General features: G+C 40.5%; 1 protein-coding gene across 1 annotated transcript; it reads right to left on the reverse strand.

The window, feature by feature from the left end:
* Positions 1–15: 15 nt before the first annotated feature.
* On the reverse strand, positions 16–24,704 carry marveld2b (MARVEL domain containing 2b). The gene is made up of 14 exons (XM_080309244.1): positions 24,567–24,704; positions 21,259–22,485; positions 20,068–20,103; positions 19,795–19,973; positions 18,109–18,280; positions 17,981–18,031; positions 16,700–16,792; positions 11,892–12,626; positions 10,848–11,012; positions 9,412–9,527; positions 8,053–8,157; positions 7,723–7,894; positions 744–785; positions 16–658 (listed from the first exon to the last, which is right to left on the reverse strand). The coding sequence occupies exons 2-14, from the start codon at positions 22,468–22,470 to the stop codon at positions 560–562; spliced, it is 3,177 nt and encodes a 1,058-aa protein (XP_080165370.1). The 5' UTR covers positions 22,471–22,485; positions 24,567–24,704; the 3' UTR covers positions 16–559.
* Between the last annotated feature and the right edge of the window lie 326 nt (positions 24,705–25,030).

Genomic DNA, 25,030 nt, shown 5'->3' on the forward strand with positions numbered 1-25,030 from the left:
GGAAAACTAAAAAAATGACAATGCTTAATGGTAGTTTAATGCAGTACATGGCAATTGTTAGAAGTTATTAGCGCCCAGATCCATGAACATTTATGCTATGTGCTAATAACATAAGCTCTGCGCCCATACTAAACAGAGTTTTCCTTTATATCCATCATGCCAAGGTAATAAAGTATAGAAAAGTTTACTTCAGAACAATCGAAAGAATAAAAATAAACATTTACAAGAGCACATGCACAGCTACTCCGATACCGAACAAATTTATAAGTCTCATCTTAACTGTGCCCACAATTATGCAAAACATTTCGGATCACAAGAGAAAAACAATAAAGTCTATAAACCTTACTTGTTTTTCAAAATTTTACTTGTGGAACTGAGAGGTAAAAAAGAAAGAAAAAAAATCCACATTTTATTTATCCTTTTGTTGTAGAAAAACTCTTACTTGATTGGCTTATAAAAATGCATTTCATAGGCAAGAGCATCACTATAATAATAATCATACAGGAGTTTGTCATAAACTGGACAGTTCAGTTCATAGACAGGGTCTTGGGTTGAAGGTTCAGGGTCGACGGTCATATTCACTGATCTTTCTCTTGATGTGCGACAGCTTGGATCTCAGATATTTACACCTCTTCTTCTTAATCTGGTACTCTGATGACTGTGGACAATACATAAGAAAGGTATTGTTGTTTGAATTCTTTACACACAAATTTCACTGCTGAGAATGTGAATAATAACCTTACCTTCTTGAAGTCCTTCAGCCTGTTATAGTCACTCAAGGCATCCTGAGATCAGATTACATATATTAGTTGGCTAAAGAAGTAAGCATCATCCCAAATTCTCACACAGAACTTTCTTTTATGCTAAAGTTTTCAAACCATTTCTAACACTTTATTACTGGATTTATTATTTGATTTTGAGTAGAATTATTTGAATATAAGCAAACACATAATGGATTGCATTTTTATAGTGCTTTTCTAGGCACCCAAAGTGCTTTACAATTCCACTATTCATTCACTCTCACATTCACACACTGGTGGAGGCAAGTTACAGTCTTAGCCACAGCTGCCCTGGGGCAGACTGACAGAAGCGAGGCTGCCATATCGCCCCTCTAGCCAACACCAGTAGGCGGTAGGGTAAAGTGTCTTGCCCAAGGACACAACAACCAGGACAGAGAGAACAGGGGGATCGAACCGGCAACCTTCCAGTAGATGAGCTTCCCAATTCCCCTGAGCCATGGTCACCCCAACATATCAGTCTTATAAAGTTTCCTATAAAACCAGCCACCTCGCATCTGCTGTTAAACTGTTGACAGTTAGAAGCTAAATTGTTGCCTTGCACTTGTACATTCACAATGAAATTGAATACAATGTAAATTTCATCAGATTTAAAATTGTAGGATTAATTGATGGCAAGACTTTTTTGAACAGTCTTTAGGAATGGAGTCTAAAACAAAACAACCCCCCCACCCCCACCCCCCATTTTGCTGGTTCAGAAAGTAAGGACTGAAGTTAACTCAGAAGGATAAATTCCAGTACTGAATTTTATGCCTGTGGCACATATTCCAGAATATGTGAATATTCTTTTGGTTAAAACTTTATTTGTGAAAAAAATTCATGAAGTCATTACTAGTTAAGGTTAAAGAACTAGTCAGTTCAACAGAGATCTGACTTTTTGTCAGCCTGCCTAAAATAGGGGTTGTTATTTTCTTTAATCTGAGATGAATAGTAAGATATTCTAGCTTTACAGGGTTGTTTTTGTTTTGTTTTTTGTTAAATAGAGCAGCAAACTCTTTTTCCAAGCTAAATGAAGATCTTCTAAATAAGTGACATGCCATTTCCTCTGTAACTTATGGGTTATCTGCTTTAAGGTGGACATGTGTGAGTCATTAAAAGGAGTCACCACTTCTGATATGAGGCTTTTTTTTTTTTTTCCAGAGGAGCTACGGTATCCAGAGTCATACGAGTAGTAATATACCTGTACTTTTTTTTGCCCCCCCCCCCCCCACCCCGAGGGCATTCCCCCCCCCCCCCCACCCCCCACCCCTCTCCCCCTACACCCCCCACACCCCCCACCCGGGCATTTTTCCCCCCTCCCCTATCCCCCTCCGCGTCCATGTGCGTGTGCACGTGCGCGAGAACGGACTTTTTGCACGTGCATGTGTGTCCAGGGGTCATATGAGTTCACATGTGTTTAATAGAGTATTATTTAATGAAACCATAATGTGTTTTAATTAAACTCTTTTTAAAGGATTGTATAGGTCTCAGAGTTCTGTTATTTAGACATAGGTGATTTAATTGAACTACTTTAGGGGTATTTTAACTAGTTAGGAGCCTTTTGCATTTTCTTCAGTGCTATTTAGGAGCAAATAGTTTTAAAACAGAGGGCCGCAAATAACAGGTATCCCTTTAGAAATAAACAGTGATACTTCTAAAAACCGTGTATTCCCACACAGCATTTAATTTAGCTAGTTTAGGAAGATTTCACTTTTCTAATAGTTTCACAGGCTAATAGTTTTTAAATAGAGCACCACAAACAACATGTATCCCTTTAGAAATAAACTGTGATACTTCTAAAAGTACATATTCACACTAGCGCTGTATCAACCTCAATGTGGCTTTAATGCAACTAGTCTTATAATTATCTACTAGTCTGCAACAGTTAGACTCGCTGATTACACATAGCTGATTTAACTACTTTAGGGGCATTTCACTTTTCTAAAAGTTTCACAGGCCAATAGTTTTAAATAGAGCACCGCAAACAACATGTATTCTTTTAGAAATAAACTGTGATACTTCTAAAAAACACATATTCACACACTCTGTAACAGTTAGACAGAGGGGGGTACAGTTAGGCTCCCAACAGTCTGTAAAAAAGGTATGAAGCAACAAAAGAGGAGACCTTATCAAGAGCATCCCAGCCCAAAGGTGTTTCTTCACAAATAGTTAATTCCCACACTCTGCAACAGTTAGACTCGATGATTACACATAGCTGATCAGAGGGGGTGCAGTTAGGTGCCCAACAGTCTGCAAAAGAAGTCATGAAGCAAACAAAAGATGCTCCTTATCAAGAGCATCTCAGCCCAAAGGTGTTTCTTCACAAACAGTTAATGGCTTTAATGCAACCAGTCTTATCATGTCAGAGGCCAACAGAAACCATGTCCAACAGAGTCTCCAAAGGCCTGCCACCTTTCTTCCTTACATCATGCTCTTTTATCTCTACATCTCAGAGGTCAACTGAAAGTAGCCCCACCTATATAAAAACACCCCATCAGACACACAGTATTTTCCTCAGCACTTCACAACTGCCGCAAGGTATAGCGTTTTAACTTGTTATTTTTTCACCTGAATGTGCATTGGAGCCGACTTTGCTACCCGCACAGAGCGTTTCTGACAGTCGGACGCTGCTTATACAATAGAGAAAAGCAACAATACAGAGTGTTTCTCTGCTCCAAGAAATCCGAGGGCCTTTCACAAGGTAAGCATGTCTGTTATACCCAGGGCATAAATGTCTGTATGTCAGTGCTGATTATTCAAACATTGTTTAAAATGTGACACATATGTTGTCCGAAAACATTTCCTCTAAATTTGCAAAGTTACTGATTTAAAAAATATATATTTTCGAATTTTTAGTTGCATGTCAAACATATGATAGACTCTTGAGCATATTCGTATAGCTAAATTCACAATGGTATAACCGTGCTAAATAAAAGAGGCCCAAGCACCAATGCACTCTAATCCACTCCGCTAAACTGTATGTTGATAAGTACATGTAGCGTACCTCTACCTCTACAGCTGAAAACAGTTTGTATCCGCACTCTGAGGGTCTGCTGAATTGTTTTAATGGCACTTTTTGACGAACAGCAGATGATGAAATCCTATTTATTGTAGAAACTGTCCCTAAGCTATTGTTGCTCATACTTACTGAGGTCCCTAGCTACTTCCTTACTATGTCAGTAAACATTTTTGAAAAGGAAGCTGTTGTAGATTTAAAGAAACATCTTAATTGAAGCAAAGGCAAAAAAAAACTGGAATGAATTTTATGTGACTGTTCATATTAAAGCCAACAACAAGTGAAAATCCAAAAACGGCTCCAATCCTTTGTATTAATGATCTCCCCCCCCTCTCTCTCTGTCACATAAAATTCATTCCAGTTTTTTTTTGCCTTTGCTTCAATTAAGATGTTTCTTTAAATCTACAACAGCTTCCTTTTCAAAAATGTTTACTGACATAGTAAGGAAGTAGCTAGGGACCTCAGTAAGTATGAGCAACAATAGCTTAGGGACAGTTTCTACAATAAATAGGATTTCATCATCTGCTGTTCGTCAAAAAGTGCCATTAAAACAATTCAGCAGACCCTCAGAGTGCGGATACAAACTGTTTTCAGCTGTAGAGGTAGAGGTACGCTACATGTACTTATCAACATACAGTTTAGCGGAGTGGATTAGAGTGCATTGGTGCTTGGGCCTCTTTTATTTAGCACGGTTATACCATTGTGAATTTAGCTATACGAATATGCTCAAGAGTCTATCATATGTTTGACATGCAACTAAAAATTCGAAAATATATATTTTTTAAATCAGTAACTTTGCAAATTTAGAGGAAATGTTTTCGGACAACATATGTGTCACATTTTAAACAATGTTTGAATAATCAGCACTGACATACAGACATTTATGCCCTGGGTATAACAGACATGCTTACCTTGTGAAAGGCCCTCGGATTTCTTGGAGCAGAGAAACACTCTGTATTGTTGCTTTTCTCTATTGTATAAGCAGCGTCCGACTGTCAGAAACGCTCTGTGCGGGTAGCAAAGTCGGCTCCAATGCACATTCAGGTGAAAAAATAACAAGTTAAAACGCTATACCTTGCGGCAGTTGTGAAGTGCTGAGGAAAATACTGTGTGTCTGATGGGGTGTTTTTATATAGGTGGGGCTACTTTCAGTTGACCTCTGAGATGTAGAGATAAAAGAGCATGATGTAAGGAAGAAAGGTGGCAGGCCTTTGGAGACTCTGTTGGACATGGTTTCTGTTGGCCTCTGACATGATAAGACTGGTTGCATTAAAGCCATTAACTGTTTGTGAAGAAACACCTTTGGGCTGAGATGCTCTTGATAAGGAGCATCTTTTGTTTGCTTCATGACTTCTTTTGCAGACTGTTGGGCACCTAACTGCACCCCCTCTGATCAGCTATGTGTAATCATCGAGTCTAACTGTTGCAGAGTGTGGGAATTAACTATTTGTGAAGAAACACCTTTGGGCTGAGATGCTCTTGATAAGGAGCATCTTTTGTTTGCTTCATGACTTCTTTTGCAGACTGTTGGGCACCTAACTGCACCCCCTCTGATCAGCTATGTGTAATCATCGAGTCTAACTGTTGCAGAGTGTGGGAATTAACTATTTGTGAAGAAACACCTTTGGGCTGGGATGCTCTTGATAAGGTCTCCTCTTTTGTTGCTTCATACCTTTTTTACAGACTGTTGGGAGCCTAACTGTACCCCCCTCTGTCTAACTGTTACAGAGTGTGTGAATATGTGTTTTTTAGAAGTATCACAGTTTATTTCTAAAAGAATACATGTTGTTTGCGGTGCTCTATTTAAAACTATTGGCCTTTGAAACTTTTAGAAAAGTGAAATGCCCCTAAAGTAGTTAAATCAGCTATGTGTAATCAGCGAGTCTAACTGTTGCAGACTAGTAGATAATTATAAGACTAGTTGCATTAAAGCCACATTGAGGTTGATACAGCGCTAGTGTGAATATGTACTTTTAGAAGTATCACAGTTTATTTCTAAAGGGATACATGTTGTTTGTGGTGCTCTATTTAAAAACTATTAGCCTGTGAAACTATTAGAAAAGTGAAATCTTCCTAAACTAGCTAAATTAAATGCTGTGTGGGAATACACGGTTTTTAGAAGTATCACTGTTTATTTCTAAAGGGATACCTGTTATTTGCGGCCCTCTGTTTTAAAACTATTTGCTCCTAAATAGCACTGAAGAAAATGCAAAAGGCTCCTAACTAGTTAAAATACCCCTAAAGTAGTTCAATTAAATCACCTATGTCTAAATAACAGAACTCTGAGACCTATACAATCCTTTAAAAAGAGTTTAATTAAAACACATTATGGTTTCATTAAATAATACTCTATTAAACACATGTGAACTCATATGACCCCTGGACACACATGCACGTGCAAAAAGTCCGTTCTCGCGCACGTGCACACGCACATGGACGCGGAGGGGGATAGGGGAGGGGGGAAAAATGCCCGGGTGGGGGGTGTGGGGGGTGTAGGGGGAGAGGGGTGGGGGGTGGGGGGGGAATGCCCTCGGGGTGGGGGTGGGGGGGCAAAAAAAAAAGTACAGGTATATTACTACTCATACGCAGTTAGAATATAACACTATTAACAAGATAATCAACCTCTGTGGGAGTAGAGTTCAGGTAGCTCCTCTGCATTGTGCTGGCACATATCATTGAAGAAGATAACAGTGGAGGAATTATATCCTTTCACTAAGTTACAGCACTTTCAGAAAGACATCTACTGTGTAATATTGTAAATCTAAATATTATAAAGAAATGAACAGAAAAAAACCAGGTTTTTCTGGGAAGAATGTTATATGTCATATGTAAGAAGAAGATCCAGAGTGTGCTTCAAGTGGTGGGTGGGCTCGTTTACATTTTGAGTGAAGCCAGTTGGCTCTAATTACAGTTTAAATGCTATGTCATTTTTAGTATCTACATGGATGTTTAAAATAAATAACACACTGTAAATATTTTATCTGAACTGAAATCTAAATCACAGTCATTGTTAACTCATTTTGAGTGTTTGGTTTTTGTTAGATACTCATTAGGTCGCTTAACTGTTATTGTCTGAAAATTGTTTGTGTAGTTTTCATTGGTTTCTGTTTTAGATTTAGTTTTTTTTTTAATTATTATAATATGGAGAATACTTTTTAAAAAGTGCAGTTTTAATTTTTATTTCAGTTACTTGAAATGCCTTGTGCTGGTTAAGTATAAAAACCTAGGGTACGGCATATATTTATGAAATGTAAGACTGCGTTCTTCCATTTGCGCAACATCTCTAAAATTAGAAATATCCTGTCTCAGAGTGACGCTGAAAAACTAGTTCATGCATTTATTACTTCCAGGCTGGACTACTGTAATTCATTATTATCAGAATGTCCTAAAAACTCCCCGAAAAGCCTTCAGCTAATCCAAAATGCTGCAGCAAGAGTGCTGACAGGGACTAGAAAGAGAGAGCATATTTCTCCTGTTTTGGCTTCCCTTCATTAGCTTCCTGTTAAATCCAGAATTGATACATTAAAATAACAGCCTGCAGTCCATCGAAATCACTAATGAGATGTTATGGCACAGCAAGAACATTACTAACCAAAATAACAACGTAAATAACGTTTCAACGTCCCTCTTCTCAGCTGTTTCTCTTTCCCTCTTTCTTTCTCCCCTTCTTTCCCCCAGTCAAGTCTGTCCCGTATTCAGTAAGTGAAAATAAAATAAACAATAAAAGGTGAATCAAATGGACCATTACGGCAAGGCTGGGATGGTCAATTTGGTAAAGTAAATCCGTTGGGCATCTTTCTTTGCCTTTAGACAATAATTCTGATGGCAAAAGAGCCAAACGGGACAGGCAAAAGAAAAAAAAAAGAAAAAAAAAAAGGGTGGACCAGCCACCTTCCCTTCAAAGAACCAGACAGATGCTGCCGCCCTTACCATGAACTCTGGACTGCCATCAGAATGTCGGTCCAGTTCTCGGTCCAGGTCGGCCAGGTCCTGGTTTATGCCGTCCAGCTCAGCCTGTAGGTTCTTGTATTCTTGGTGATCCCTATCAAACTCCTGTTTGTAGGCCAGACGCTCTTGCTCATCCAAAATGGGGGGAAACAAACTATATGCAAGAAGACAATTCAGTACATAACCAGTAAAACAAAAGAGATACGAATCAGTCAAGGTCAAAGACAAAGTTCTTTATTACCAGCTTTGATCTAGAAATAGCAGATTAATTGCAATCAGCTAATAACTGGCAATGGAATCACATGCACTCACACACTGAAATCTTCTTCCTCTAGGTCATCCCCAGATTCCACACCAGTGTCGTAGTCCCTCAGCCTGGGCTGCAGGCCTCCCACATAGCTGCTGATGTCAGAGTCTCTGCAAACAGGATTTACTGATTCATCCATTTTTGCAAAAGCCTTATAAGTATCTGCCATTAAAACAAACACACTTGAACCCTTGTAGCATGTTTACAGAGCCAACTGGTCTCAAATATGGTTAATATGGTTCCCCATTATCCTTCAGTACCTTAAACTTCAAAACTTATGGATGAGCTGACCCATCAGAGATGGATCACTGTGATCGAGTGCTACTACAGAGTTATGTGCACCTCTTCTCTTTGCACCAGACCTCATTTCAAATTTGGTACAGGGACACTGATCGTTTGTTGACCTGATTTGAACAGAAGTATCCCCGTCTGACCAGCTGGAGTTCCCTCTACACAGCACAGGAAACAGTTTCTGCAGCAGCTGAGATGTTCATCTTCGCAAAGTTGATAATGATGCACTTTTACACAACCATGAAGAACAGTTTCTTATTGACCCACACTCACAAATAAATGTATCTTCATTGTACATTTCTATTTGAAATGTTATTATTTTCTGTGTTTCAGTGAGTGTTTTTCACTACAGCACCAACAATACAATATAATACCAACAATCCCTTTTCTTGGGAATTTAGCGACGTTAAAAATATAATCAAAGAGGCTTTGGTGGTGGATTGTAAGTGTCATGGTCTGTGTGGAGTTATGTTCTCCCATGTCTGTTTGGGTACTGTGTGGGGCATTTTCAATTTGTCCCACAGTCCGAACACACAGATTGACCGTAGGTGTGGGTGTGAATGTGAAAGTGAATGGTTGTCTGTCTCACTGTGTTAGCCCCATCATAGACTGGTGACTGTTCAGCGTCTACCCCTCCTCACCAGCTGGGATAGCAGGTGCCCCACCCAGAAGTCTCCAAGCTGTTTTATTTTAGATGAACTTTGGTGGTTTACAGAGGAAAATTGTGTAACTAACTCCATCAGGCCACAGTCCTGATCATGTGAGCCCCCCCCCCCCCCCCGCCTCTGCACCCCACCCCAGAACATTTAGTCCTACAAAACTTCATTTACAAAAACAGACTGACAGTGATGCTGCATGTGCAAAAGGCCAGACACCCAAGGTAAGACTCTATCATGTTTTAAGTAAACAAATTATACACTGTTCAGTCATTTCAGTAATTTATTATTCAAGAATAAAAACCCAATAGAGCTGCTAGCATCACTATATCTGTAAAAAACAAACAAAACAAAACAAAACCCCAATTCCCCCAGTGCTTAATGATACCTTTTCATAACAATGAAGAACATGCTTACCCTGGTAGGTATAGAGGCTTGTTGTAGTCCAGCTGGTCTAAATAGTCTCTAGAGGCCCCAACTTTATCGTTATGGTCATTAACAAACACCTCTGGATCACCAGACACGTTGGTCACCTGAAGCAACAAACATAGTCAGCCTCAGAGTTTCTACAATGCCAGATTGAAATTAAAGGGACTTTTCCAAATGATGAGCAGTTTAAGGGTGGAAGTGGCTCTACAAATATTTTGAGTTTAGGTTTAAGGTGAAAATACCACGATTATGTCATCAAAGATTTTTCACATTAATGAGTTTCGTCCCATATCGTTAATGAGAGTGCCTTATCATAACCTAATGAGATACTACGCTCATACTTGAGGTCATGGAAACCTGTTTCCTCCATATGAAGCAAGAAGCATCCGCAGGGACCAACCGGTTCCTCTACTTGTCCCTGTATGTCTGAATACCACAAATACCTTCACTATTGTCAACAAGAAGTCTTAGTCAGTGCCTTTAACCAGCACACCTGATGAAATCTCAGGCCTGATGGTGCTACTTGGAAAGTACACAGCTGGAATTAAAGCTACATGGACATAATACTCAGATACACATTTTCCATTTTTATCACTACCATCGGAAGACAGGGAATAAATTAATTAATCTGAACATGTGAAAGATCTAATGAGTTAATGTTTAAAAGAATAAAAATATAACAACATGCTGTTTCACTTTAGATGACATCACAGTGACACCACAGCACATCATGCTGAAACTAAGAGTGGCTAAACAGACCACACCCAGAAACTACAGGTGAAACCTCCTCTGCCCAGTGTCTCTCTCACCTGTCACACACACACACACACACACACACACACACACACACACACACACACACACACACACACACACACACACACACACACACACACACACATCAATTCTCAGCTTTTGTAACAAACAAGTTGTGTAATTTCTGAAGTAGTAGTAGTGGTTAGAATCTGCAGCCAATTACATGAATTATGCTCCTATGCATCTTTATTGCCATTTACAGTGCTGTTAGGATGTCCCAGACTGTTTTAATGTTCTTAACAGTCTGTTTAGAGATTACACAGATCAAAACCAAGCATTCTGAATAGTGGATAAGAGCAGATAACACATTATCACCCTGCAACTGACTTTAATGTTGTGGAAATTTTAAAGCCCTCCGACACACCTTAGAGATATTGTGTGTTCCAGCTCTTGACTGCAGATCTGTGTCATGTTTACAGTATTTAAAATATTCAAAAATATTCACAGAGAGTTGGAGACTGAGTGGGGAATTTGTTGAGCTGACCTGATATATTTAGTTCAACCTTAATTTGACTGAATTAAGTTACGCTGCAGCTGATACAGGCTTTTGCTATTTAGTAAACAGGTAAATGCGATGCTGATGTCAACACAGTCACACACAGACTCACCCACTCCCCGACGCTGTTGTGGTGACCAACATTGACAACCTTGACTTCCTCCCAGAGAATGCGTTCTGGGCCCCAGCGCCTGATCTGTTGGCGAGTCTTGACCGCAAACACGAGCAGGATGATGAGGGCAACAAACACCAAAAAGCCCATAACCACAGCGATGGCCTGCAAGAAGCACAACCAAGATCATGGAGCTGAAGTAATACCCATTATCAGGGATGTAAATGACAGGCAAGTTTCACACATTTCCCTAAAAATCTCAATCTTATAACACCTGCCACCAAACAATGAGTTGGCCAAAGGACATTTGCAGGTACAAGTCTGCCATGAAACAATGATTCCAAATTCATGTAGAACAAACTGGGTTTCCAGTATCACTACATGTACTAGTTGGTTTCCAACGGCACACTTGCTCAGTTCAGCTGATTGCTGCTTTAGTGCAAAAATGTGTAGAAACACACCCAATTCCTGATCACCAACATGTATTCTGCTGCTCAAGATATCTCCTGCCCACAAGCGACAGTCAGTGACGCCGTTTCTGTCAGGGTTATGGTGATGTTTGCAGTTCTTACAGTTAACATTTAATGGCGTCAATTTAACAAAAATAAGGCAAGCAAACACTGGTGTTCAGTATTTTCCCCAATTTAAGAAATGTGAAAAGTTTGGAGCTCAATTGCACCAGTCCCTGAGTGCACCCAGAACAAGCTGATTTAGTACTGAAAGAGGGGCACACACATTTGTCAGGTTTTTGTTTCTTTTGCTTTTAATAACTTTGAAGTAGACGAACACATAAAGTTCCAATAAAATGAACATTTGCAGACTTTTCTCTTCCTGACACCACTCAGTTCTATTGCATTTTTCTTCTAGTCTTCTGAAGTCGTAATTTCATCTTCATGTGTCCATTAACTGCGAGTTTAATTTACTGCTACCTCTCTGGCTGAAACTAAACAAACTCTCAGTATACACAGAGAAAGGAACTACACAGAAACCGCACATCCTGTGCCAAAGATCCAACCACACATTATTAGAGAAAAAGTGTCTCACCTCTTGGGGCTCCACCACGCAGTAATGGTAAAGGTATTGGTTTAAGAAGAGGCCCTGGGGCTGGACCTGGTTCTGGAACTGGGCACACATCTGTACCACCTGGTTGTAGTACATAGACCCCGTGGACTGTGCTGTTGGATTTATCGCCACCAGGTACACAATAGTGGCAATAATCATCAGGAATGCCAAGATGGCGCAGATAATGATTGATGCCAGGTAGAACTTTGATGAACGGGCAGTACCTTGCCTTGACACAACCATGATGAATATAATAAGCACAGCTATGAAGGTAATTGCAGAAATGGCAATGATAAAGCCTTTGCCAGATCTGGGATCCATTTGTGTTCCTCCATAGCCGGAATAGGAACCACCATATCCACCACCATATGAGCCACCATATGAGCCACCATACGCGCCCCCATAACCGGTTCCATATCCACTGCCATATGAGCCTGGCATGAGACCAGTTCCGCCCCCCATGAGACTCATTTCGTAATCCCAGGCCAGTGTGGAGGCCACACAGGCAAACACAGCCACACACATGATGATAATGATGATGCACATTATCTTCATCACACCAGGTGGTGAATTCCAGCGATAGAAGTGAAGCACCTTATTTCCAGAATAATAGGAAAATGCTGGGTTGGACATGACTTCACTGTGCCTGTGGCTGGAACAGAGGAGAGAAGATGAGTTGTGGTCATTGTCAAGACATGGAAAAGCAAACACCAAGTACTGATATAAAAATAGCAAGGCTACCCCAAGAATAAGGTCTAATATTGTCAATGTTTTCATCACAAGGGCAACTTCTCATAATGGTGTGATCTACTTCACGTCATTGAAATGAACAGGTTATCACTTTGAAAAAGAAAATCCTCATGTCATCTAAAACCCAACTAAGCCAAAGCCTCATTGATGTCCATCACACATTTTCCAAAGGCTAAAGATGATTTAAAAAAAAAGTTTATTAGGGATGGATGTGTTTGTCAAATAGTTAACAAGAACAACAAAAAAAACTTGGTAGAACTCAAGTTTTTTTTAATACAACAAATTGTTTATACACTAATAAGCCAAAGATCTATGGTTTGAGCCCAAAAGGTGACACTAATGCTGTTGGGCATCTGACGTAAAAATCTAATCAAACGTGAATCGGCCCACTGCAGCAATGCCTTGTGAATACTGGAGCGCTGGAAAATGGCAACTATGAAAACTATGCCAACAGTCGGGTGACAAAGAGAAATAGTGTGGGATTGAACACAGACTTTACTAACAGGAAAAGCATGCACAGCTAAAGACGTCAGAAAGTCCGGCGCGGAAGCGGTTTACCTAATAACAGAAAATATGCATTCTGTGGCCCTACAAATACAACAATCCAGTCATTTGAATTTTGGGTGGGGGCCACTCCTTAAAGAATACTGAGTTAGTTCCCAGTGAAAATGAAACTTTTTTTTGGATGCCTTAAATTGCAATGAAACATTTTTGTCATGTATTTGAAATTAATGTTAGAATAGAATAGAGTATAATAGAAAAGCCCTTTATTGCCATTGCACATGTACAATGAAATTATGGGTGCTCCATGTCAACTATGCAGAATAAAACATAAAGAGTAGGACAGCAGGAATAAATAACAAACAGGATAAATATATACAGTCAAGAGGAATATATACAAAACAAGAGAAAGCCACAAAATAGAAAGGCATAACTATTATTACCAATTGCCTGAATTTCATCACACAACCTCTTACGGTCTTCTGATGCCTATATTGAAGCTTTTTTAAACGTATTACTGGCAATTTAAAAACAAGCAAACGCTTGCTCAAAAATGATGAAATTTGTCACTTTTGTTATGTGAAAATCCTTTAAACCTTAATTTAAAATCATTGAATTCTGAGGCTTTTCTTCGAACATGTCTACATTTCCAGAGGTTTATTTACCATAAACACTGCACTGAGCTTAAGTCAGCTGAGTCCATAAATGACTAGATGAAGCAGGTGTCTGTGCGTAGTGAATGATAAAGGGAATTCAGCTTACCGTTTTTTGCCACTGTGGTTGCTGTGTTTGTTGCTCGGCATACTTAAGGTCAACTTCCACTCACTCTAGTAGGACAACACACAAGAAGCAATGAGCATTCAAAAGCTTTTGTATAATGTCATGTGTCAGACTAGTTTTCCTGCTGAGGCACATACCAGCTCTCAGCCTTTTGTTACAAATGTGTGTTTGTGCAGATTTCCTAGCTCACATGATTTCTTTGTTTTTCTTGTCTAAGGTAACTGAATCAATTATGTGATACATACTTTTCAAAAGTCAACACTTCAAATTGCGTTTGATTTTCTGAAATGTGGGGCTAGGAATGATTAGAAATGATTGGCACTAATATTCATGAAGTGCCTTACTTTGACGCTTTGTTAAAAATGATATATTTTATGGTCATCTCAAACGATGAATGCGAAAATCTAACAAACTAGTGACGTATCAGGGGACCAATGTCTGGCTATGGAAAGCACTACGATGGAAAACAGCGCCTGTGTTTATGAGGAAGCCTGTTAATATAGTGGCCATTTCAGATTAAAAGCAGCTGTCTGAGCAGATAACACTGATCCATTCCATCACTTGTAAACTGACTTTAACATCAATGCTCATCTCTTCTACTTCAAACTGTCCGTAAACTCTAGTTACACCTTTAAGAGGGACCTACCTGTGTGATGATCGGCGTCCTGCTGATGAACACAATACACACTCACTGAAATACGAACGCAAACACTGTGCTCGCGACCGCCTCCATCCACAGCGCGCACTCAGGTAGCAATGAGACGGGCATATAGGCGTGTGCTCGTCACGTGGTCGCCTCCTCCTTGAAACAGGACTAACCTGTCCTCAGTGCCTGCATCTTCTGGAAACAGGCAGAAGATGCGTGTACTCTTCCAGGAACTGTTTGAGCTTTATTTCCAGTGCTCTTAAAACCAGATTATAAACAAATGAACTCTCAATCTGCTCCACTTAAAATAACAAACATAATCTCTTTTGAACATCTATTTATCCCGCAATTTCGACAAAAAGCAGGGTTACTATCAAGAAATGCGAATCCCGACGTGCCAGACTTGATCTCTGTTAAAATGCATACGTGCACTAATTCGATGTACCTGAAACCTGAGCCGATGTCCCCATCCCGTCTTCCTACTGTTGTGAAACTTGGTAGGACAAACAGTAACCTGTCAAACCTGTTCTGCAGGTAGAGCTTCTGCTCAGTGCACCGCTGTGAGTCCAGCAGCCACCTTGACCCCTGCATCAGTAGACCACTTCTAGTAGCCCGCATGTTTCTTTGCTTTTTGGACAGTTTCTAGCAGACACACCTTGAGAAAATATTCTATTCCTTTACCCATTTATCAGTGTCACTGCTGTCTTTGTATTCATTTTCATTTATACAAATACTCTTACTTAACACGTGAATGCAGAGAAACTCTTTGTTCAAAGTCCATTTTAAATTTGGTGTGAGTGACAATACTGAGTTTTTCAGGAACAGCTGCTGCAGGAAAATGTCGCTGGGTCTGCTGTTTTTGGATAGCTGTTAGTTTATTCATCAGAGTAGCTGCAAAATTAAAACCCCTGGAAGCAGAACTTATTACCAATCTTTCAATGGGCACCGTTTCAGGTAGGGGTCATGGGAGTTGGCATAAGGATTTTTGGCACCAAGAGTCATATTGTGTTCCTTGAACAGAGTGGTCGGCTTTAAAGGTTTTCCCATGAAATGAACAGTGAGTAGAAAACAACAACCTGGCACTAAAGGAAGGCACTGCAGCACACATTGATAGAAACAAAAAACTTTAATGAAGGTTACAAAAGAAAGGTACCAGAAGACAGCTTGGTGTTCATGGAGCTGTGCGGTCGGAGACAGGTCAGAGTTCAAATAGTCAACTGATTCAAGGTTCTGCTGGGAAACTTTAATGTCCTGTGATGCATTCCCTACCTCCTCATCTCGCTTTAACTTCAAGCACCTAAAAGATCTCTTGTGGAGAATCTGTTCATCATGTGGACTGACCGTACCAACCATTGCACCACCATGTCAGCCAATTTTAAACACATATTTACTATGGCAAAGTTGTACAAATCACAAAGCAGAATTTACATTATAGTTAAAAATATAAATTCAGAGCACAGGTTTCATGTTTAAATGCAAAATAAGGCAAATACACATATCTATCATATGACCCCAAACCAAAACTACAGATAAAAAAAACAGTGTCCAGTCAGAGGAAAGCAGTCAACTATCTTTATTATCTTGCCCATGAATAAAAGTAACTGTATTAAAGTTTCCATAGCAACATCCAACATGAAGATTTCATCTCTTTGCTTGTCTACCAGTGTTCTTTTGAAGTTGCTGTTGTTGCTGTTATGCTAAGCTAACATGGCCATCTTACAGTCTCTAAAACAGCAAAATCCCCAATATGTTCTTTTACAACTATCGGGGAGTGCTGTGTGCATGTTCATTTACCAACACTCTGTTGAAGTTTACGGTTTCCGTGACTTTTACTATTCCCTCTATAATGACGACACATCCCAGACGATGTTCCTTCTAGTGACAGTGAGTCTACCATCCATCATGACGGAGTGACTGCAGTGTTTTCCACCTATTTCAATGTGATAATGTCACCTCTGTTGTCAGGAATTATGGTTCAGCAGTAACGGGGAGTTTCACTTGGAAGAGACAAGCGTCTTTTTTAAATTTACACCACAGTCCCACTGTTGTGTTGTCGCAGAGCACACCTGAGCACACCTGTGTTAACTGCTTAGTTGGCATCGCTGTAGCCCACGGACTTGTTGTACTCTTGAATCTTCTGTTTGATGTGAGAGAGCTTGTTCTTTAGATACTCACACCTCTCTCTTTTTTCCAAATATGTTGGGTCCTAACAAGGAAAACATAAATCAGTAAAATTGAGTACATTTCTTCACAAAGATTTCAGTAAACCACACAAGTATTAAGAAACCAGGCAGTACATTTGAACCCTAATGGTGACACACCATTAGAGGTCTCAAGTTGGGTTTTTCAGACTTTCAGTGTTCGTTTGCTTGTCAAAATATGAAAACAGGATAGATAGTACAAGAAAGCTGCCATGATTAATCTGAGCTAGAGCTCCAAATCACTGTCATTGTTATGGCCTTCTATCCTACAAAAGCCATTACCCATCACCTGCTATACCACACAACAGTAAGGTGATTTGGCATCTGCATTTTTCTGATTCCTGTAGTAGGATTTGTATGTACAGCAGCAGAGAGACTTAGAAAACCAACTCATCTATCATCTGTGACAGTGGATGTGAAGTAAATTTAAACAATTTACTTGTGCTTTTTCACTAAAATAAAAGGGAAGAACACTTTTTAAACTTTTGTTTTAATGATTTATTCATTTTAAGTGGTACTGTGCACTGGGTTTGGATATTCAGCAGGTTTATATGTTTGCTTGTAGGTTTTATTTTTATTTTATTTGTTTTCTTGTCAGGGAGGTGAGGATGCTCCTGTAATAAAAAACCATGTTAGATTAATGCTGCGCAGTAAAGCACTAGATTATTAACCTCTGGGGTTTCAGTTCCTTGACTAAAGTCCAATTAAAAATGACTTCCCTTCTCAGACTGTTGCATTCGCAACCCAAGCCCAGTGAAGTGACAGAAAATGGATGGATAAAAATAAAACAATAATGAAACAAATACTGGAAACTACAAAAATATGAGTCTAACACAAGAACGATATATAATGGTTAGTGAGACAAGTGTGACTCAGCTGAAAAACTGCATTTATTTTCCAAACAAATTCATATGTTGTAAATAGATTCTTCTGAGGTTTGATGAGAGTTTGAAGTTATGCACTCAAACAAGTGTCTGCTAGGTTTTTTGGTTTATCCAAACCTTTCTGTAAAACATCCCCCCCCCCCCAAATATATGAAAGCACAACAGAGTGTTAGTGGGGCAGCTCTTTGATCTAAGTATTATTAAAAATAATAACTGTTATTAACAGAGACATGAAGGGATATCTTTTACAGAAACACCCCTTCCCTAAGACCCCAGTCTGACAGACAACAATTCATGATGTATACTCACAGCTTTCTTCCTCTGATACTCCATTAAAATACCATTTATCCGCTCCTTCTCCTGAAACAAAGCAAACGTGTTACTGGATGTAATGTTACAATGTGTGTGTCTGTCTATCTGCTCGCTAGCAAAATTACCATTTGGCTGGAGGGCCGGGATGGAAGGTTCGCCATCATTTCATCCATCTCTTCGAACTTCTTGGCCATGGCCTGGACCTCAGCATGCAGTTCTTTGTACTCAGCATACTGGTCATTGAACACAGCCTTGTACTGGTCCCTCTCCTCATCTGTGTAAATGCTGGGATACTTCCTGTAGAAACAGCAAAGGAAACAATATTTCTTGGAGCACTGGCAGCTGAATGTGTCTAACACAGGTGTTTAACTGGGATACCCTCCTTTATCTTATCTTACTTATCTTATTCTTGATCTTAAACTGCTAATAAAAATCTGATTTCTGAGGATGGTTTAGAAAATAGTTAGTTTGGTAAACTGGTAACTGAATAAACTACTTTCTAAACCATGTGTGCACCTTTAATTTTTGTCTTACTGACACCAAATCCATGAAAAGATCTAAGATCATAAAGGAACCAGTGAAGGCAGCTTAAATATGCACTCAAAAAATAATTGTTTTTGAAGGCTCAGTAATGTTCTACTAGAGCTGGTCAGAGGAGTTTTTAGCAAACTGTTATCAAGCACAAGTAATAATGTACTATTTGTAGTGTGGATTTAACCCACATTTAGAGTTGTGCTGTGTATTTAGGCCAGCAGGACACTGTGTGATGACACTTTCTGGATAACAATGGAGTTCAGTGATAAAGGAATTAAATGTGTGGCAATACTTATTTTTGATTCTCCATAGGGCATTCTTTGACAGTGTAGCACATTAAATGCCAAAGACCAGCACTTCCTAGTCCTACCCACACTGGGCCAGAAGGTCTATCTGATGTGTGTCGGTGTTGTTCCTGGATCATCATAATAATATTTGTCCAGGATCAACATCGCATCTGACCAAACATAGTTATGATGTCATAGCTTTGCGGATGTCCACTCAAGAAAAAAAAAATCCAAAATGAGGGCTGTTAGGGCCAAGGTGTGATTGTGGTGAGGGTTTGGTGTGTGATGTGATGGTGTTTCCACATCGCAAAGCTATGACATCACTACAGTATGACTAGTCACTTGCAATGATGAAACCTGGACCAACATTAAATTTGTTGATCCAGTAACTGGACCGACAGGAGGACATCAGATGGTGTAAACAGAAACACGCGCAACAAGCTACACATAAACTGTATGCCACTTTGTGTGAGATGGGCCTAACGTGAAAGTGTGACAAACAGTAGCACTGGTGAAATGGTTATTCAGCCTTTGTAGCAGTGAGTTTTCTAGAAGAGCCATAATTCACATAGTCTGTACTGGAGTGTTCACAAACTAAAAGAGGTCACACCATTCTGGGTGGTTTGGAGTTATGTATTTTTCATTTACAGACGTAAGTGTGATACTGCTTTCCCAGAATACCCATGTACAAAAACACAGTGGTCATCATTGCACTGCTGGAGGTTTTATTTCTGTTAAAACACTTTAATTTAATTCTATTTTATTTATATAGCATCATATCCAATCAGCAGTCCCCTTGAGGCACTTTATAATGTAAGGTAAAGACACTACAATAGGGAAACACTGCAACACGAGAACAAAATTGGGGACTGTGTTTAATCAGTCTGTTTGTATGTCAAATGTACATGTGACATCTGATACTACACTAGGGCCTCCCTGTTAAATGCACAATACACAGCTGGAAGACGAAACCTAGATGGTAATACTCACGCCACATAGTCGGCTATAACAACAGGTTTGGGGATGTGTCCGGCTGGTATGTGACCACGGAGGATCTCTGGCTCTGGTGCCATGAGAGGAGCAGCTTTTAAGTGGTTGGGAGCATCCATGATGTCTGGCTGAATGGTGGGGAGAGGGGTCTGCTCCGACACCATGGAGGATGGACCAAGCTGCGGCAGGTAAACATAGACACATGTTCAGATCATACATACTGTGTGCACCTTGGTGTCTGCAGGAACATTTCAAACACTTTCTCATACTTACTATAGAGAGTGGGACAGATGAGCCAATGGTTCTTATCTATTGTGTAATGAAAAAGAGAAACAGGAGTTTACTGACATTGGGTAAATACACCCTCTCTGCAAAACCTAAGCTGTGATGCTATGTTCTCTTTAGATAGAAGAGGTTTTCTACTCCCAACCCTTCCAAACAAACCACGCTTGTTCAGTCGCCTTGAGGCGACTTATGTTGTGATTTGGCGCTATATAAATAAAATTGAATTGAATTGAATTGAATTAATTCTACTGTCATGAACTCTCACGTTCACTGAGGCCTGTACAATCTGACATGAAGCTCTTGGGTTGTTTTACTGTGTCTCTGAGCAGTGCATAATCTGATCTTGGGTTGAATTTGCTTTGACATCCACTTGTGAATAATCTTTCTCCTTGTAGAATGCTGGGCTTCAGTTTGTTTCTTAGCTTAATTTCCATGGTGAAATCATCAAGGTGTGCAACACACGAATAAACAAATGGACTGGCTCTTATATAGCACTTTTCTACTCCATCTGATCACTCAATAGAACTTGCCTTATTGACCCAATCATACAAGCACTTTTTTCTATGCTTTTCTATACACAATTGAATATTAGATTAGAATAAAAACTGGAGATAAAGAGAATAACAGCTGGCTAGTTCTTTGGGGGGCATAACTATTCAAAAACACAACAGGATAAGCATCACTGCTCAGTATTACTTTTCAGTTTTATTGTAGGGTTATTACCTAACAGTGTAATGCACTTTGAAATTGCTGTGGCTGTTGTTGTCATTTGGTGCAATAGAAATAACACTGAATTACACTGAAAATAAAATTGTTGCATGTAAAAAAAAGCTCATCCAGTGAAGCAGGTGATTACTTAACATTACTTACAAAGCGGTCTTACAACAGCGTCCAGGAATGCTGACTCTATTTTCTAGAGGATTGATTGGCATTAGGTTTTGGTTTTGTATGTGCTGATCTCTTATCTTGGATATAAAAGCACAGGATGGGTGCAAAAACATGATAGTTTACTTACTGGGGTACACTGTCATGTAATAGAATTAATGTTTTATTACATGACAAATTTAACCCTAAGCCCCCAAAATGTTCTCTGGAGTATCTCCAGGCCTCTGCATTAAAGGTCAGATTAGGTATTTAGCTGTGAATATTATTTTTGTGCTTTTTGTGTGTGTGTCAGACCTCCTGTGCCAGCCCCTCTTTCCTCATCCTGGCTGCTTCATGTCTCCACAGCTTCACACACACCGCTGCACTAATAAAGTAGAGCACCATGGTGATGAAGATGAAGATAATGGCTGCTGTCTGGCCGGACTCGGTGCGACAGAATGCACCGTTCACTCCATTATTGAAGACTGGCGAGTAGCACAGCCCCCCTCGAGTTGTGTCATTCACATACACCAATCCTGCGGCTAAATAGAGCACACCCAGCACCAGATTTATGGAACACTCTGTTAGAGGCCACCATGAGGAATCCAGAAGGATGGCTCTGTAGTACAGGGTCATGCCAAGAACAACCAGAATAACTGTCACTATCCATGCAAGGCCAGCCACAACCAGAACAAAAGGCGTCTTGGGTCCTGTGTATAAATAACCCCCAGACCCATATGCAGCAGCGCCTCCACCAAGCCCTCCATACAGCTGCGGCCCAGAGTACCCATACATATTGAACCACTCATTGTCCTTATGAACGTAAGCGCAGACACAGGCAAACACTGCAGCTCCAAGCAGCAGCTGCACACCGCCCAGGATCCTTAGCAAGCCAGCCCATGACTTCATGTAGGAGTAGCGCGCATGATATTCTTCCACCCGCTCCTGGTACGTCTGAACTGAGACATTGGTGGGCACTGCAGATGCAGAGTCAAATGCTTCGGCACCGAGCAGCAGTCCATCTCGCTCCTTTTGAGATGTGTAGCTGCCTCCAGAGCCACCATAGCGGTCTCGATAGGAGCCTGGAAGGGAGGGAGATGGAGGGGCAGAGTGAGGCGGTGAGCAGGGGACTCCTGATGTGGTGTGGCACTTAGCACTCTTTTTGGATGAAGGAGCAGGGGAATCAGGGCCAGACCCACCCTTGCTACCACGGTTACTGCTGTTGCCACGGAAAAAGTTCTTGACAGAGTCAGGGATGAAGCGGCGAACTGGCTTAATGTCCATAGCGTCCCGGTCTTCGTCCATTGGGTCGTCATTGCTGGGGGGATAGAAAGCTTCAGGTCCAACAGGTGGCTGTTCAGGTAGAGGGGGAGGGGGCAGGGAGTCTAAGCTTACAGCTGGCACTGTCCCATGCAGGAGTTGTGGAGGTGGAGGTATTGCAAGGTCCCCATACAGGGAATCTGCTGGGACCTGGTCATAGAGTGGCATCTCCCTCACTCGGTCAAATCTGGAGACTCCTGAAAACATCGCAGCTTTGACTTTCTGCAAAGAGAAACAGAGAGGATTACAATGGCATAGTACCAAGATCTGAACTTACAGCACCTCTAAAATAAAAACACAGGCCTTAGTTTCATTCCTCATCTTCTCGCAGCTGCTTCCTTTAGGGGGTACCAAAGGAGATCATCTGCCTCCATCTCACCCTGTCCCAGCATCCTCATCTGTCACTACATCCATGAACCTCCTCTGAGGTCTTCCTCTTTTTCTCCTGCCTGGCAGCTCCATCTTCATTATTTCATTATCCTTTGGATAAACTGGACACTCTCCCTCCACTGCATATGTCCAAACCATCTCATCCCAGACTGAGCTGTCCCTCCAATGTACCTATTGCTAATCCTGGATTGCTCATCTGAGCATTTTCAGTTTGGCCTTCTGTCTTATTGTCAGTGCCACCGTCTCCAAAGCATACATCATGGCAGGTCTCACTACCTACTTATAAACCTTCCTTTTCATTACTGTACACTGCACCCTGCCTGCACTCTCTTCTTCATTTCTCTTGGGCACTGCCATTGGAGGTATTTAAACTCATCCACCTTGAATACCTCTGCTCCTTGCAGGTTCACTGATACAGTTTCACTGCTTTCCATAAATCATGACAGCACTGTACTTTTGAATTTTTGCCAAGGTCCAAGAAAAAAATATCAGCTACAGCGAGAACTTTAATAAATGATCAGATGACACAAATTGGATGAAACAAATTCAGAATGTAATGTAATTCCATTAATTGAGTCATAAATGCAAAACGTATGCTGTAAAGCCAACTGTTCGTCTGCTGGTGGGTGACCAGTCTTTACTCAATTTGAAGAACAGTAAACTGTTTGGATTTAAATGTCTACGAATTCCAAAATTATCCCTCTAAGATAATAAAAGTACTGTGATTATCCAGTCTGCACTGCTGTGTCAGTGCTCCACACAGGAGCTCCAATAAATACTTGGTATACCGAATACCCACCAACTCTGCTGTGGAGGAATTTTGGCTTGTTTTTCCTTTTCAGAACTGCTTTATGCTGGAAACACTGACCATTCACACCTCAGCAGGTTTGGGTCCAGACTGTGCTTAGGCTATTTTAAACTTAGTTTTGGAATTTTGTGCTTGGTTTAGATGAAAGAGGAACCATGTCTTCTTAAAAGATCATACAATAATCTCTCAACACCTTGAGGCGATTTTGAAGCATGGGAAAGTATCATCCACATAAATATTTCCTAGCTTTCTTGTTTTCTTATATGTGATGTACAAGAAAATGTCCTTCATCAACCAAGTCTATTTCTCCGTCACTGGAGTCTTTAATTCAGGTCCCCACTGTAGGCTTGTCTGCCACTAAGTGTGGTGCAGCTGACTGCAATCCACTGTGTCTCACATCTCATCAGTCAGGTCAAGGTTTCAGCGCTTGTCCTTCATTTGGCTGCAGAGCAGCACTCTTGCCATAATTAAAATGGTGAATGCCTCACACCAGCAGACTTTTCAGTCAAGGCTGTCTACATGAGGCATCTTCCATTTATTAAGTTAATATAACTGTTATTTGTAAAAACTGGGAAAGCTTAAGGGAACTGTAGCAAAACAGCTAATTCCATGAGTAAAATGACGAGAAATGAGCACAAGATCAGAGATTTTGTTTTGTTTTGTTGTTTTTGTTTAAACAGAGAACATTCACAATAATTACATTTTTACGTTATTTGTGAATATTTCTAGAATATTCTCAGTATGACATTGCACAATAGGACGTTTTTTTCTCTTGCTTCATGGCAGCACTTCTCAATAAGTAAACTAAAGGAGAGATTTGTAGTTTTACAGAGCTTAGCTCAGACTCCCCATGACTCAAGGCTCACAAAATATACACTATTTAGGACTCCTAGCTTAATCTCTTATGTTGGTCACAGGTTCTTCAAAGGGCGTCTGTACATCAGCACAAGGTACCGCCTTTACCGTCAGGTCCCAAAAGCGCACCGACACATGATGAGGGTGGCAGAGCTGGGAGTGCACGGCTTGACCACAACACACAGAGCACTTCAGACTGGAAGTCCATCTGTTCCCCTCCTATTCAAACTTCACTCATTCGCTGACTTACCTTCTCACTGGTGTCGGTGCTGGTCTGTGACACAGGCAACAGCCTCCTGTCTTTGTTTTCTCACACTTATAGGTCAGGCATCGCTATGAACAGTGGTTAAAGCGCAGTCAGGAGCCGGAAAAGCAAAGTGCTCGCACCTCCCCACCGCGGTAAAACTTACCTGACCTGTCCGGCCAGCCTCACGATGCGTTCACGGCCTCTTTTCACATCTGAATCCTCACTCTCTCATTCTTACGCCACATTGTTGTGTTCCCTTGAGTAAAGGCGACTTTCAACAACCGTTTTTATAAGTAATATTTTTAATACATTTATTTTTATTCTTTTGCAAAAAAAAGTATCACTTATTATAACTGTAAAAAATGTTGATTGGAAACGTAAGTGATATCGGTAGCTTAGCCCCTTATTTCTTGATAGATGTGAGCGCAGTTTACTCTATAGAAATGTACTTCCTCAGCATAGGGTGA

Source organism: Astatotilapia calliptera, chromosome 12, assembly GCF_964374335.1.
Source record: "Astatotilapia calliptera chromosome 12, fAstCal68.1, whole genome shotgun sequence".
In the NCBI taxonomy this organism is placed as follows: Eukaryota; Metazoa; Chordata; class Actinopteri; order Cichliformes; family Cichlidae; genus Astatotilapia; species Astatotilapia calliptera.

Excerpts from the sequence above, each read along its gene's own strand:
- marveld2b (XM_080309244.1), bottom strand. The coding sequence starts at position 22,470 with ATGTTTTCAGGAGTCTCCAGATTTGACCGAGTGAGGGAGATGCCACTC. Across the intron at positions 18,032-18,108 it reads CCCGGCCCTCCAGCCAAATG|GAGAAGGAGCGGATAAATGG; the intron begins GTAATTTTGCTA and ends GCTTTGTTTCAG. Across the intron at positions 9,528-10,847 it reads ACAACAGCGTCGGGGAGTGG|GTGACCAACGTGTCTGGTGA; the intron begins GTGAGTCTGTGT and ends TTGTTGCTTCAG.